Source organism: Alosa sapidissima, chromosome 4, assembly GCF_018492685.1.
Source record: "Alosa sapidissima isolate fAloSap1 chromosome 4, fAloSap1.pri, whole genome shotgun sequence".
In the NCBI taxonomy this organism is placed as follows: Eukaryota; Metazoa; Chordata; class Actinopteri; order Clupeiformes; family Clupeidae; genus Alosa; species Alosa sapidissima.
The window spans coordinates 3,356,342-3,372,789 of record NC_055960.1 but is presented as its reverse complement, the minus strand read 5'-3'; the positions used below and the strand labels follow the sequence as shown (position 1 = coordinate 3,372,789).

General features: G+C 41.6%; 1 protein-coding gene across 2 annotated transcripts in view; it reads left to right on the top strand.

Annotated features, from left to right (window-relative positions):
* tasora (transcription activation suppressor a) overlaps window positions 1-14,697 on the top strand; it is a 35,165-nt gene extending 20,468 nt beyond the window's left edge. For both annotated transcript variants that reach the window (XM_042089983.1, XM_042089981.1), the window contains exons 12-23: window positions 1,251-1,323; window positions 1,412-1,489; window positions 1,585-2,217; window positions 2,960-3,279; window positions 4,519-4,642; window positions 5,306-6,489; window positions 8,177-8,299; window positions 9,016-9,175; window positions 9,501-9,609; window positions 9,985-10,163; window positions 12,763-12,921; window positions 12,996-14,697. In XM_042089983.1, the coding sequence (XP_041945917.1) occupies window positions 1,251-1,323; window positions 1,412-1,489; window positions 1,585-2,217; window positions 2,960-3,279; window positions 4,519-4,642; window positions 5,306-6,489; window positions 8,177-8,299; window positions 9,016-9,175; window positions 9,501-9,609; window positions 9,985-10,163; window positions 12,763-12,921; window positions 12,996-14,416 (4,563 nt within the window). In that variant the 3' untranslated portion in view covers window positions 14,417-14,697. The remainder of the gene's footprint in view (window positions 1-1,250; window positions 1,324-1,411; window positions 1,490-1,584; window positions 2,218-2,959; window positions 3,280-4,518; window positions 4,643-5,305; window positions 6,490-8,176; window positions 8,300-9,015; window positions 9,176-9,500; window positions 9,610-9,984; window positions 10,164-12,762; window positions 12,922-12,995) is intronic.
* The last annotated feature ends 1,751 nt before the right edge of the window (window positions 14,698-16,448 follow it).

Here is a 16,448-nt window from a genome sequence, read left to right as displayed (position 1 = left end):
GGTACAGTTGCCAATGGCAACAAACAAACTCCTTTCTCGTAGATGATTTGACCCAATTGATGACTATACCTGAAAGTCCAACCCAGTGCGCTAGTCTGCGTAACAATATGTTGTGATCATCAGTGTCGAAGGCTGCAAAAAATACGTTGACGTAAAATATGCGCGCCGATTTGTCAAGCATAACGTGTGCCGCTAAATATTTTTAACTTGACTAATCTGTGGCTGGGCGGCACAAAATGAAAACCGGCCACCACACATTGATGTTCTATGTTGTACTATTTAAATTAAAGATGAGATAAAATCCTTTAATTGAGCTGCGCTTTTTACGCACGCAGCCTTTCCTTGCCCTGCTCTCTCTCATAACGAGCCCGCTGCCCCTCCTCTTCATATGCATTTAACAAAATATTCACGATTGTTGAAGGATTGCTGTTGCCACATAGAAGCATTTGCATAGAACACAGCGGGCTAAATTGCTATTAAATCGTGACCATGCTGCGCAAATTTGTTCAAAACTGCTGCATTCAAGTTAACTCTGCTAAGGTCTTATCACAACATGGTACATTGAGGAGACTGAACTAAGTTAAGTTATGCAATCAAGCAGTATCTCAAAGCTAACATTAGAATACTGTTTGGATGTCAAGTTTAGCATGCTTACTTACAGTTGCTTGTCAATTTCGTCAACTTGTCAACTTACAGTTGCTTGTCAATTTCATTACTCATGCAGGGCTCATTTTATTGACTCTGACACTGAATGTTTGCAAAATCCCGATGTAAATGGAAAAGTTTTCCAAGACTCAAAAGTGCTTGTCCCAAGGAGAAGTACGAACCGTTATTTGAACTAACTACGTTATGAATTGCATCCACACAACAGCAGCCTTTTAACTGTGTTAATGTTACAATTGCAAGGATGGTGGAGGTGAGATAGGGAAAATATTCCACAAGAACCAATGTATGAGAGTTACAGACAAAGGTATCATCTTGGGGTCACCAAGTCCCCCCCAAAAAAATCTTCAAAAGTGACCTCACTGCTAATAGATTATTTAGAGGGCATGCCAGGTAAAAGCCTGTCCAGTCATTTAATTACCAATGTAAACGGCAGGATTTACTGAATGGTACAGTGACTTTGTCTGGAAGTGTGGTCTATTGTCAGATGACTATATATTTATGGTTTAGTGCCTTTGTGAAATGTTATGAAAAACTGATTTTAACCTTTCTCATGTCATGCCTCTCAACCATTTATTGCCATGCAGGTCCTTGTGAATGCAGTCACTGATCGAGGCTTCTTCTTTTTGCTGTCGTCTGCTCAGATGGCCAATCCTAGTGGTATTATATCAGTGTCCATGATAAAGATGTGTTCATTTAAAGTCATGCATATTTGCTGGACGTATGAACAAATTCTATTTGTTTTTAGAGAGACGAGATGGATGGAAAAATTCAAATCTGCAGGCACTTTTTGTCTTCCCCGAGTCAAGAGATGTGGCCAAGTATTGTAAGTATATGTGTGCTCAGATTTCCTTGTGTAATTTGTTAGAGCTGGCAGTTTGCTGTAAATGTTGAATTCTACATGTTTCTATTTTTGTCTAGCTCTGAAGGCTGTGTCCACTCCTAGTCCCAGGCATGTTCCTCAGTCTCCAATCTTGCCCCAGTTGGACACGTTCATTCCAGCCCTTCACTTTGCCCTCAACAAGGTGCGCGGCACCCCACAGGCCAACCCGCCAGCCAACCCCAGTACGGCTGTGACGCAGCAGGTCTGTGACTACCTCAGTGGCCAGCGAGAGGGCAAGCTCTTGCCCCGTGTGCATCTTGACTATGACATTAAGCTGGACGACCGGGAACGCCTCTTCCCTGCTCCACGGAACAAGCTCAACTTGGAAGCCTACCTGCACTCCTATATTTGTTGTCCCAACCTCTACTATATCCCTGTTTCCAATGCTCAAGACATGATGGACAGCCCACTGAAGCCTCTGGAATGCCACACAGCCTCCAGTCAGGAGTCGGCTGCAGAAGGTTCAGGATCCAATGGTCCTGGAGTGGATGAGGATCCGGAGAAGGTGAAACAACTTCTAAAGCTGATCCAGGCCCAGAAGCAGCAGGCAGGGAAGGGACTGGAGGCCTCGCCAGCCCTGACATTGAAGAGGAAATGTGAGGAAGAAGCAGCAGAAACTGGAGGAAAGCATGCAAGGAAGAGTGATCTCAACAATGGGGTGCCAAGAGAAGGTAAGGCTTGCATGCAAAGTTAAAACAAGTCAACTAAGCCAAGTTGCCCTACTTTTAGATGGTCAATGAACTGAGAGTCTGATTTGTTGAAGTATTAAACTAACAGTATTTAAGACCCTTCAGAAATCAGAAACTGCCAGCCCCACTTGGATGTATATTGTTATTATTTGTAATTCCCTCTGCAACATTCAGTACTGTCGTAAATACTTGGCTCAGAGTGAGAACGACATGAAGGGGAGACCACACCAGACCACAAGTATATTTTAAACGAAAGTATATTTATTAAATGAGATATTTACAAAGTCAGTATGTGTAAGGCAAACCAAGACTGCGTGTTTGTCAGCATGTGGATGTTGTCAGCATGTAAATGAGCAGGGCTACAGCCAGCGCTGTCTGGAGTGTGCGAGTGCATTGCAAGAGAGACAGGAGTGCCAGAGCAAGACCGCAAACTGGAGAGCACCCTCCAATTAGACCACCAATTAGCACACCTGGGCAGAACCTCCACAACTCCATCTGCTGGCCAAAACAGGGAGAAAAGAGCAAGCTACATACAATGCACTGGCCAGCAAGGGAGACAGAGGCGGACCCGGCACGGTAGAGCTGGGCCCTCACAGTGCTGTTATTCATATCTTTTGCCAATTGTATAATTTGCCCAGTTTGGTTTGACTTCTGACACAAGCAATGTTCTGCAGCTCAAACTGACCACATTATCAGTTCCTGATGTTTTCTCTTTAATCCTCAGACGAGGGTCTACAGGCAGCTCCCTCACTAGCTGAGGTCATGAATCTCGCGGGACTGTGCGACACTGACTTGAGGAAGAACAAGACTCAGGGTGCACTGAAGTTGATGGAGATGCTGGATAACATGAACAGAACAGCTACAGCCACTTCCACTACAGCCTCCCTTGATGGAGACATGGAGACAACTGAAGAGGGGGATGACCAGACTAACGAGACACTAGAGGAGAGCATGCTGAAGCTCGGTCTGCCCATTAACTGTGACACTGACCTGCGCAAACAACCTGTGGACAAGGAGGACCCGGAGGAGACTGACTTTTTTGAGGTATCAATAATACAAATCTATATTGTCAGAAATGAATGGTGAAGAAATTAAATTTGTGCATCATCCCATCTAGATCTTTAAATTAATGGTACATTCTACTGAAACAAGCTGTTAAATGGAAAGCTATATTTGCATGTTATATATTTTCCATTGTAATATGCCTAGAATTGCTGGCACACAGGGCAGTTGTATTCCTGGTAATAGTTCCATACAAACATCAAAACAATAGCAAGCCTACACTGCTCATTTGATAACATGAATAAGTAGGCCTTATACCCTGGAGACAAGAAATACTATTTTCCCCAAAATTCTACACACAATATCCTATAATGACAATATTATAATTATTATTATTATTTTGCAAACGTATTTAGAAATGAAGAACGAAAATATAATATGTATTCACAGCCTTTGCTCAATACTTTGTTGGGGCACCTTTGGCAGCAATTACAGCCTCAAGTCTTTTGGAATATGAAGCCACAAGCTTGCACACCTATCTTTGGCCAGTTTCGCCCATTCCTCTTTATAAAATCTTTCGAGCTCCATCGGGTTGGATGGGGGGGCGTCGGTGCAAAGCCATTTTCAGATCCCCCCAGAGATGTTCAATGGAATTCAATTCTGGGCTCTGGCTGGGCCACTCTAGGACATTCACAGAGTTGTCCTGAAGCCACTCCTTCGATATCTTAGCTGTGTGCTTAGGGGTCGTTGTCCTGTTGAAAGATGAACCGTCGCCCTAGTCTGAGATCAAGAGCGCTCTGGAGCAGGTTTTCTTCCAGGATGTCTCTGTACATTCCTGCATTAATCTTTCTCTCAATCCTGACTAGTCTCCCAGTTCCTGTCGCTGAAAAACATCCCCACAGCATGATGCTGCCTCCATCATGCTTCACTGTAGGGATGGTATTGGCCAAGTGATGAGCGGTGATTGGTCACCTCCCTAAATAAAGCCCTTCTCCCCCGACCGCTCTGTTTAGAGGGACGGCCAGCTTTAGAAAAAGTCCTGGTGGTTCTAAACTTCTTCCATTTCACATAGTGTCACATAGTTTTGTTAGTGCAAGATACAAAATGTCTGTCTTGAAGTATTTTTGCCTGTTAAACGAAATCCCACTTTTGTGCTATTTTATGCAATATTTCATGATCACAGCAGATGCTACATTTTCATTTTGCCCATCATTATGATGATTATGATAAACACTCAAAAAGCAATGGAAGCTAACTCTTATGTATGTTTTATATGTATAGGATGAGTCTGTTGGTAGTATGAGCAGCCTTGAAGCCTTCAGCCCTTGCTCAGACCATGGGCATCAGCGAGGAACCAATGTCCTTGGGGAGAAGTCAATCCCCTGGGTTCTCATACCCATCACAGGTATATCATTGTTTGTAAATTACTACCCATTCCCCCACCTTTAAATCAGGGTTTATATGTATTTATTTCTAAAAAATATTTTTTTTTCTTAGAGTTGCGGTTTGTACATGTTTATCTCTGTATGTGTAATAACTGACTCAGGGCTGGGATTCATAGAGTAAATAACAAATCAATATGTCAACATACTTTGTCCATGATATCACGACTTCGCGATTCTGCTTACTCTCATTGTAAGAACTGCAATACATCACAATATCTGTTTTAATGTAGAAGAAGAAAAGGCAAAAAGCTGGAATTTTGTATTTATTCACTACATTTCGTAACTGGTTTTAAACAGTGTACAAAGTGCATATAGTTTTAGCTCAGTGCCTCTTAGAAATCTACACATTTGTTTTTCAAATAGAAATTTACCTCTCAAAAAATTACAGATTTAAATGCAAATGCCAGTGTTTGTAGACACATTTCAGTGTTATGTTTATGTTTATGCATGAATTCAATATTTTATGGAAAATATAAATATTTGGTGGTAGCGTGTCGATAACAAATCACTATTAGTAAGCCTAAATTGCAACTAATATTCTTTTAATCTTGTTCTTGTTGCCATTTTAAATGCTAAGGCATGAATGGCTACCACCAACCAACTCTCTCTAATCTCATATTCAGGCATTAAACCTGGAGGATACAGCCAGAGACAGTGGGACAATCCGCAAGATCCACGCTTACTACATACCACAGCAGATTCACATGAAACCCCCCAGGAGAAAGAAAAAGGGCCCGTCACTGCATCTGAACCAGTTGCAAGTTCTAAAGAGCCTCCTCAGTCTGTAATGGAGGAACCACTGAGAGAACCAGTTGAGGAATCGCCAAAGGATGATCTGAATGGAGAGAGAGATCAGGATCCAGAGGATGAAGTCTCAGAGGAGAAGAATTTGACTGATGAACTGAAGTCATCACACTGCCAGGAACAGCGTATTCTACAACAGAGTGTGGTGGACAGCATTGTTGATGAGCAGCTTAATGACTTCTCAGCAGGTATGATGAGTCTCTTAAAGCGGAAACATGTGTCGTACAGGGTCCCTCCTGCCCCACTCCCTCCTCCATCACAGCTGAGGACACCCATGAGGCCATTCTCTGATTATGTTGCCCGCCACCATGCTCCAGTGCCCTTGTATGGCTTTGTCAGAACTCTACGCAATAGTTTGACTTCTTACATAGACTCACATCTCAGGGTCTCAGTGCCTGAGTTACCAGCTCAGGCTTCATTGGCTCTGAATACCACACATCCCTCTTCTCCAGAATCCACTTTTTACAGTGATCCAGCATCTGTTTCCTCTGCCTCAGTTTGTAAATCGTCAACCTCTATTCCGACAAGACTTTGCGGTAGTGCACTCCCTAGTTTACATGCACAGTCCTCTCCCCGGCCTCATACTAACCATCTCTCTCCTAACCAACCCTGCAAGCAGTCACAAAAAAGTCCACCTCGTCTTGGTACCTGTAAAGAGACCCAGGATCTTGACCCTTGGCTATTACGGAAGTCAAAATGGAGGCCAGATGAGCAAGATGCTGAGGAGGTGAACTCTGCCTCTTGCACAAGAGCTAGTACTCCTCCCCTCCCTGATATCAGTCCTGAGAAATTTCATGCAGAATCATCCCCCACTCATGGCAATGCCACAGGCTCCTCAGTGGCAGAACCCTCACCCTCTTCACTGACTAATGTGATCAACCAACTGAATCCTGAGATGTTTAGCAACCTGGTTGAGATCATTAAAGGTGTACGGAAGAACTCTGTTCTGTTCTACATTCACTCAAGTGATGGGGAGGAAAGTGAAGTCTGCACTGATATTAAAGTAAGTATTTCATTTTGTCTTGACTTTCGATGCTTCCATAGTTACTTACATTTTTTATTCCCTCATCTTATTTTATTTTCTGATTTGTAATTGTGCATGCTCATAATGAAACCTTTTATTTCTAGAGGCTGTGTATAGCATAGTTCTATAGTGCACAGACCTGCGCTTTATCCTGTTTAAGATCAAATATGCATCAAAGAGCATAAAAGAATATTTTGTGTTTCTCTCTCTACCATCAATAGGGCTTCAACTAGGGGTGGCACTGCTCACAAAACCCACGGTTCAGTTCATATTACGGTTTTAGGGTCACAGTTTTTGCTTCTGTACGGTTCTTGTTATTTTTTTCTTTTAATCTTTAACATTTCAGAAATGTTCTTTAGCATATGATGTATAGCTTAATTATCCACCATGTAGGCTACAGTGTCCTGTATTCATGCACAAACTGAAAGAATCTGACTTGACTTTAAGCCCATCATTGAGACCATCTCTGAGGAAAGGGGAGATTTTGATACAGCAAGAGTGAAGACATTGATGATTTCAACATGCTTTTCATTTATTTGGCAAAAAAGTAGAATGTGATATTGCCATCTACAGGAACTTTTGTTCCATTTTAACACACTAAGATTGACTGAAATATCATGCACAATGCTTGCACACAGTCACATCAACTGTTTTCTTTCTGCTGTCAACATTAAAATTAAATTCAAAATGTTCCCACAAACCGGACCTATGTGGCGCTGGTGCATCCTCCATCTCTGTGCTGCCTTCTTTATCTCTCCCTATAGCCGTTTCCACACATGACAAGCAGCACTCCACACCTCCACTTTTACACGAAAGGGAAAAGTCACTTAACGCGTCTGAGGTAACATACGGGCATGAGGCTACGTTGCGCATGCCATGAACCGGCAAGACCGTGCAGAAATGCCCCGAACCGAGACAAGTGAACTAAACGTTTTGGATTTTTTTCATGAACCGTGCCACCGCTAACTTCGTGTCTGAAATTTTCAGATACATTTCCGGAGGGTTTCCATAGGATTTTGGGATCGGATTTTCTTCATTCCTCGCTTTTTCATTGCTTTCTCTTTTATGGAAGATTCAATTCTGACATTAACTTGATGTCAAGAAGTCAAGTCCAAAGATACCACTGCGTCTTGTAATGCTTAAAGGGAAGAGCCTTAGGCACTTCTATCTGATGTTGCCATTAGATTACATTACATTACATTTCATTTTCAAATTCTCTTCTAACATGGACCAGATAGTTTTGCATCAAATGCTACAAACTCTTCAAAATGATTTAAATTGTGGAGTGTTTTGACCAGTGGAAAATGACTGTGAAAGGACCATGAGTGCACACTGAAGCCTCCTAGTTTGAAATTAGACTTGTGCATTTCTTGGACACTCTTTTTTTTAAGTGAACATATTGATATAACTGTGTACCAGTCATCATTGCTCTCATGATGTTTGTTTAGTGCACAAATTATGCTTTTACTGATTCTCAAAAGTGTACTAATATATGTGTAAATGGGCTCTAATCCCATGGGGATTTTCACTGAGCAGAGTCAGAATTTTACAGGAAAGGGATTTTTTTTCTATAACTGGGCAACTGTTCCTGACTGCGATATGAAGGTTTTAGTTAGCAACATTATTTGAAGGCAAATGTACAGTAACTTGTAACTCTGTGCCACAGGAGTATCTACTGCGTCTAGGAAATGCAGAGTGCAACCCACAATTGTTTTTGGAGAAAAACTGTGATGCAGACAAACTGCTGATCATCATTCGCAACGAAGACATTGCTTCTGAGGTTCATAAGGTATGATTAATCTTATTAATGTGCATAAAATGTTATGCAGTTCATAAAAGCACCTACTTTAAATGTGAGGTTCATGAATGCCTTAGTACCTTATTCTTATAAGAAACCTAATTTAAAATAATGTCAAGGTAAAGCTTTTGAGAAATGGTTTGGTTTGAGCTTTAAGCGACATTCTTTATAATTTACTATTGCATCTGTTGAAAGTGTTTTTAAATGGTTTTAATTGGTTTGAGATTTGTCTATAGATTTAGCTGTTAAAATGATAAAGCATTACCTACAGCTCTGGAAAAAAATAAGAGACCACTGCACATTTTTGTTATGTTATCCTACGGTTGCTGAGTGACATTTGAATGAGTTGACGATCATATTCAAATTTGCAGTGGTCTCTTAATTTTGAATACAGTATGACCGTCAACTCATTCAGATGTCACTCAGCAACCGTAGAATGACATAAGAAACATGTGCAGTGATCTCTTCATTTTTTTCCAGAGCTGTACTTTTATGAGAACTGAAAGAAATGATGTGGATGTCATAGGAGTGTCTTATTAGTACATAAGCATACCCCTCGGTAAAATGCTGAGCAGCCTAAACATATATTTGAGATTTTAACACACAACTTAATCTGCACTCCAGATATGTTTTATAAAGCTACCGGTCATGTCAACTAGATTCACTTTGAGTTAATTATGGCATTGGGTACTGTATTATTATATCAGATTCCTGCATTGGTGAAACTGAAGAAGTTGCCATTTGTGAGTTTTGCTGGTGTGGACAGTCTGGATGACATCCAGAATCACACATACAATGAGTTGTTTGTGTCCGGTGGATTTATCGTCTCTGATGAGTTTGTGCTCAATCCAGACTTCACCGCAAAGGGTGAGTGGATGTCTTATGCTTATACATATTTGCATGTATTCAAGTCCAGTTATTGATTCATGGGTCATGGTGGCAATGGCACTGTCACTTCTACTTTATTATAATGCTTTGTTTCTGTATTTATGCTTCTCTGACCTGAAAAGACTACTGCTCATCCAAGTGGGCAGTTTTAAGTTTTAAACTAATTGGCAGTGTAATTATATGATACTAAGGGGTTCACAGCGAACCATACTTGTAAGATCTTATTCAAATTCAAATAAAATCTGGCATTTTACAGAGCAGAGCTTTTGTGGCGGATTGAAACAAATTGATTATCTGTATATAGAGACATTGCAGAAGCTTCTGGAATTCCTCCAGCAGCTGAACTCCCCAGAAAGCCCTTGGAGGTGGAAAGTGCACTGCAAAACTCTGAAGAGACTTCGAGAACAAAGCAGGCAGGATATCTCCTTTTTCTATTTGTTTCTGCTTTGTTATCTGGACTCCTGTCTGAAATGTACTGACTTTCAGGAAGGCAAACAGCTGTAGACCTCTGTGAATTGTAGACTACAAAGAATACTAACTACAGGTCCTTAGCAGGTCAAGTACCAAGTCAATATCTGCCTAGGAAATCACCTCGTCTTAATCTACAGTTGTACTCGTTGTGATTAATCAGGCCACAACAAGTAATTAGGGATTATTATTTTTGTTGGCTCACTTTTACTCACAACATGCTATCCGGCGATGAGCGATTACCCAATTTCATCAAACGGTGGCAAGTTCCTTTAATATTTTTCAAAGATGATAATGGTTTGTGGTTTGTTTGTGGTCAGGGTGAAGGCTGATGCTTTAGGCTTGTTAAACCTGCTGACAGCCTACCAAAAGAGACATGTGGTGGAGTTTTTGCCCTATCACGAGTGTGATGCCCCTAGTAACTCTTCAACTGACCTGGCCTGCCTGGTGAAACTGCAAGCCCAACACACCCTGCATCGACATGTCATTTTCCTCACAGGTAAGATCACAGACAAGAGGATGTTGAGTATACTGATTTGATTGTCATGTTCATTGTGGGTAAAGTATAGTTATGTAAAAACTTTCAATGATAAACCACAAATATCTGGCCTTTGTAAGCGTAATAATCCCGTAAACAATAACTTCAGAAATATGATGACTGTTGCTTACCACACAGGTAATAAATAGGGATGCACAATGATATCGGCCTGACATCGGTATCTGCAGATTAAAGCTTCATAACTTTCCGGAAACTGATAACAAAATTGCTATTTGCAGGGCTTGTAAAGTACCAGTGATGCGAGGAGGGGTAAAACGATACTCTTTTAACATTACCAATTTAATTACACATCTTAAGGGCCATCATCCTGAATTCTACAAAGAACTAAGCCAGAAAAAAACAGCACCAGCTAAAACCATGACGACGCATTGCTAAGCTTTTGTTTACAATGCAATCAGTTTATTAAGTGTGTAACGTTAGCTAACGTTAGAAAGCTAGCTCGAGTTTCATGAAGTCCAGAACGAAGGCTAGCTGTAAAGTTACTAGCCTACATGTTGTAGGTCTCATTCATTTTACTCTACAGACTGACATTTTAAGTTTACAGGGTTACAGCTGCATTTCTGTTCATTGGAGAACAAAGGGCTGTATTTTGCACCCTGGCGCATGGTGTAAAACTCGTTTTCCACCCGGCGCAAAGTTTAATTCCTTATTTTGCACGTTTATTTTTTAAACAATTGAGAGAAAGTGGAATAGAACATTATGTCCAATATTCCAATATATGGTTTAATGTTCTGCATTATGTCCAATAGTGTGGCAATCAACAACTTAGGGAGTGGCTTGGCGCATTGTCTAAAAATCGCTATTGTACACCTGGTCAGAAGTCTATGGCGAGTTGTTAATATGTTATTTTAAGAGCGCATTGTCAACAGTCATATTGGCGGGTGCACAACGCACCAACCTTCTATCATCCATGAACGCACACCAGCTCACATCAATGCAAAACATTACAAATTGCAAGATTACAATGGGAAACATAATTAGAATAAAGATTACGAAATACTGTACATCTTATGATGAGTAGTTATTCACCATCATTTGCAAATTGGTAATGACGGTTAAAAGTGATTAGGGGAGAGGCGAAAGACACGTATGGAGCACAGCTGAAGACGCACTGTCACGAGATATAAGAAACTCCTCTGCAGGATAAATGTTTTTTTTATTCAGTCATTTGAGCAATATTAGGGTAAGTGTTTTCGATGGTAACCCATTGTCAGTCAATAGTGAAAGTAACTGCATATAACTGTCTTGTCGTTGACTGACACTAGCCTGGGTGTTCCCATGCTGACTTGCGCGCGATTTGATTCACGCTGCTAAGGCAGCCTGGACACCATGGAGCAAATTTTCGCCTGAGATAGGGAAGCAATCACAGAACAGGGGGGAAAGCAAGACGATGATGAGCTATGCACAGACGCATTTGATAGACATCTGTGGCACCCAATAAACGGATCTGGGCATTTTTTTCAAATACGAGAAAATTAACGTTTGGTTCCCAGACCACGTCTCATTGAGAAGTGGTGGCGCTAGCCAGGCTAGACTGACACCATGGTGAAGTTAGTTTCACTTTGCCAATGAGTTCAAATAATAGAGGAGTGCAAATGCGTGAAGGCTATGCTAGGTTTTAGTAAAGCATGGTTTAGTGGAATGACTATTCCATATGGTCTCGCAAGCAGCCTCCTTCAAATGCGCCGTTGAATGTCAAAATACCGATGCAATTATTTGACATCATGCTTTGCGCCGTTAAAGGGAATGACAGATGTCATTCTCATCGGTTTAAATTATGTTACGCCCCAAACACACCCATGACTGATTAAAAAAACCTAGGAACACCTTGTTGCGGACTGGACATCCTACTAAATTTGAATAAGCTTTTGACGAGTGATGATGCACTTTTGACTGTCATGATGGGGCCCAAAGTGTCAGTTCCCAAGACAGAACTGTGTTGTTGACAATATGTCTTGTAGGCTACTGTTCAAGTATGACATTTACAAGTTTATGTGAAAATTTTAGGCTACTTAATAAATGTGCCATATTTGAAATAATTTAAATATTTTTCATGAGTGAATGTCTATTTCTAAAATGATACAGGGTTGAATCAAAGTTTTTAATGCCCCGTATCGACAGCAAGTAGCCTACACTATCATAATAACAGGTTAATTGTAGTACAGGAGCAACTTTTCAATTAATAAAAATGAGAGGTAAATCGGTATCGGCATCGGCCGAAATGAGCTTGTAAATATCGGCATATCGGATATATCGTGCATCCCTAGTAATAAACGTATTTCCTTAATTTCTGAAATAAAATATGATGAGTACACTTCTTGAAAACAGTTATTATGTTTGTGGGAATGTTTTTTTTTTTTTTTCTTTTTAAAGTGCAGATTTTGTCATCATGTTTGGGGGTTTTTACATTTGTTGGTGTAACAGAAGACACTTGTCCTGTAACATGTCACACCCCCTTCAAACATCCTGTTGGCATGTTTTCTTTTTAAATGGTAAATAATAACGAAAATGTCACAATGTATGCATTCTGGTTCATCAGAGCGTCCCTTTGAGATGTTTCAGCACTATGCCAGCAGTGGGATACTGATTGCAGCTATTGATGATGTTCTGAAAAACTTCAAACAACTCATTGAATTCAATGACCGCCAGCCAGAAGTACCAGTTCTCGAAACTCAGTTACATCATACAACATCATCAGGTAAGAAAATGTCAATTTTGCATAAAGTCAAGCAAGAAGTATGATTCACCGTATTTCACTTTTTGGTTGCACAGTGCCAGTACCACAGCACAAGGAGGGAAGGTTGGCTGTGGTATCTGAAGAAGAGTCCTTGGTGGGAACCAAGTCCACTCTCCATGGAGCTATAGATCAAAAACATTTTGCACCTTCAGACTCCAGTCAACCAACACCTGATCAGCTTGTTCCAGATGGTGGCAACTCATTGTCGCAGCCCTCACGTTTTCCAGCAGTATCTCAAGAACTGGACTTTGATGCCCTTCGGACGGCCATTACCCAGTTCAAAGCTGCCAAAGCAAGTAAAGACAGGACCTCTCAAGGTCCTTTTAATGTTAATACCCACCAAAGTTTCCTTGGTGTGGGTTTGCCACCAGCATCTTGCCTCAATACCTTGGAGAGGGATGATTCTCCCACTTCATCATTGACTTTAAATGTTAGACAGACTTCAGATAATCAAGTTGAATCCTCCCTTCAGCTGCATCCTACACATCACAGCCTTTCCCAAAAAGGTCTTAGACTTTCACAGCAAGTACAGGAGACTACGGAAACAACCTTGTCTTCAGATTCCACTACCCCTACCTCACTGAGCCACACAGACATGACCTGCAGTGACTCTTCATTTCGATTAGAGAGTGCCATGGTCATAAATACATCATCTTGTGATGATGTGGTGTGCAGAGGCCAGAACTTATCAGAACTGCCCATCTTCCCACAAAGTGAAACCGTGTCTAGTGTACCAAGCGACTACATGCTTGCGTCCACCTCAGAGACCAGCGGCACAACTTTTCTAGGCTCAAATAAAATGTCAGACTCAAACCATTGTGGCCCTAACCATCTGGATAGCAACAGTGGAACAGTTCCTAATCCCCCAAGTGTAGAGGATGTTGAGAATGCCCTTAAAGTTAAATCAGTCCCCACTCGTAGTGAGAACACTGTGTCCAAGACTGCTTACAAACACCAGTTGGTAGAGCCTCCTATTCCTTCATTCCACAGTACACAGCCTGAGACACCCTCAGTCCATGGAGCCAATGCCATCACAGTCTACCCCGTGCCAAATCTGACCACAGCAAGCTTCAGCAAAGAGAGCACAACTGGTCTGCAAGCTGCAGGGGTCTGGTCAGGTCCTCAGGGACCAATAACTATGAGCAACCCTGGGCATGGACTCCACACTACTGCTACTGACCCCATGACTGCCATGATGCTCCAGCATGTGACTTTTGGCAATAGTTTGGGAGGTGTGGTCCCACAAGGGGGTCTCTTGCCAATGACCAGCATGCCTGTGGCACCCATGCCCTGGAGTGGGTATCCAAGAGGGAGTGGACCTGTAAGCATGTGGGGAATGCAACAAAACCTGCAGTTGAGACAGATGCATCAAACACAGTTCATCCAGGGCTTTACTTGGAGAAGTGATTTTCCAGGCCAGGGCAATAGCTATCGGCCTTTTGGTGGGGGGCTATAACAACATTTGAGTTGTGCCACAGAATGTGTATATAGTTATTTCTAAGTGCTTTGCAAACAAGACTTTTTTTAATCACTGAAGAAAATAAGCAATTGTTTGCTACATTTACAATCTTAAAACAATTTTTGTACATAATTTTGAATCGTTTGTTTTGGTATTCATTGTAAGGTTCTCCTTCTTTAGTCTTTCTGTGCAGTTGGATATATTTGTTGACCACCTAACCCCCAGTTTTTAAGACTAGACTGTAAAATTGATGGCATTAAAAAAATAATTAATCAAAAAAGCTGTTCATACGGTTATGAGTTTGGAATCTCTCAATTTTGTATATCACACACTCAAATGTGCATGTGTATCTTAATTGCATCCCTGAGTATGAGCAACCAGGGTACCATACATTATCATGACAACGGACCCTTGGCACAAAGTTTGAATGTACTGATGCACTGATAAGAGAGCATAGCAAGGTTTAATTGACAGAAATTCATTTTGTGTAGGCCATCATCTAGAAACTACAACTAAGTCAACTTTCTAAGTAGCCCATCAGTGGTTCTCAAAGCTGCTGCAGCCTGGTTGTTCCTTGGAGTAAGTGAGTCTAGGCGAGGCGAGTGGCACTATTTCCCATCTTACCTGCTGATCCAGCAACAGGAGATAGATTTCTTCACCTTTAGCTTTGTGTCTGGTCAAAAATTGTGCAGCTGCATAAAATATATTACAACTTAGAACAAAGTGGCAGTTTAAGTCCGCTGTAGCATTGCTGGTAAACAGGGCAACGGACTGCATTCAAAGGCGTTGCAAGCGGCAGTGTGATGGATACTGTAAGCTACAGAACGATACACCTCGTTGAAGTCATGGAGTAGTCTAGGCTAAATCAGAGCCTATTTTTTTTTTTTGATCAAGCTGGGGCCAGAGATGATGGCCTTTGGCGAACAGTTTAGGCAGGGGCGTCACTAGACCTTATTCACTGGGGCACGTGCCTTAGTAAAAGTCTCCAGTGCCCCAGTAAAATTCTAGCGCGGCTTTAGCTGGAAACGGCATTCATGAGCGCATCTCCGTGCCTGCTTTAGTCATGACTCAAGCCTGCCACTTACCAGCCAATAAAAAACAAACACGGGGGAAAAAAAGGGGCCTGGTAAGCTGGGTAAGATTGAACGCAACAACCAATGAAAATCGTTCACATGATTCATCCGAGTGTTTCGTTGTACAGTGGAAACCGCTGGAGCTCATCATATCACTTTGAGCGCAGAGTAAGGCTAGCTTTACACGACAACGATCTGAACACAATCCGCAAAAGTGGCGTTGCGTTCCCACTTTTTATTTCGCATTTAGACAACCGTCTTTGGGTGGAAATTTGCATGCACACGGTGACGCAAAAGTGTGTGAAATTTGATGTAGTATGCATGCCAGGTGGCTAGGTGGTAGCCTACTGTGAAGCACTGCCATACAACAACACCAAGAGCGCGCGCATGCGTTGAAACTTCCTTCTACTTCTCTCCGTAGTAGCGCGAAATAGCCCACAGTCGAAAACCAAAACATGGCGAAGAAGCGAGGTAAGAGACTCCTGAATAGCTATCAAAGCAGATAAGGCAACTTAAATGTACGACTGATGGAAATAATCCGACATGTTTGTTGTTGTTTGGCTGTACTGCACATGGATATGATGTCAACGCGTATGCGATGCTCAGAGCACACTTTTGCGTTTTCAACCCTTTAGACAGGAACGAAAGATTTCCACTCTGGAGGGTGGGTTAATTTTTTTGCGTTTTTAAGCCCCAAAAACGCTGTCGCCATCTAAACGAAAGGCACATCTGATAAAATATTTTGTCGGTTTCACCCGGGAGCGTTGTCGTGTAAAGCCGGCCTAAGTCGTCCCCTGTTTTAATGTTACAACAAATTCACAACTTGTTTGACAGAAAATATGACAAGTTGATCGATGTTGGAGAATGTTGCCCACATAATTAGCATCTGTTTTTCAATGCTTAGCGTCAAATTTGTAGCCTAACTTTAGCAACAGTTTAACAGCTTGTGCTTTCTC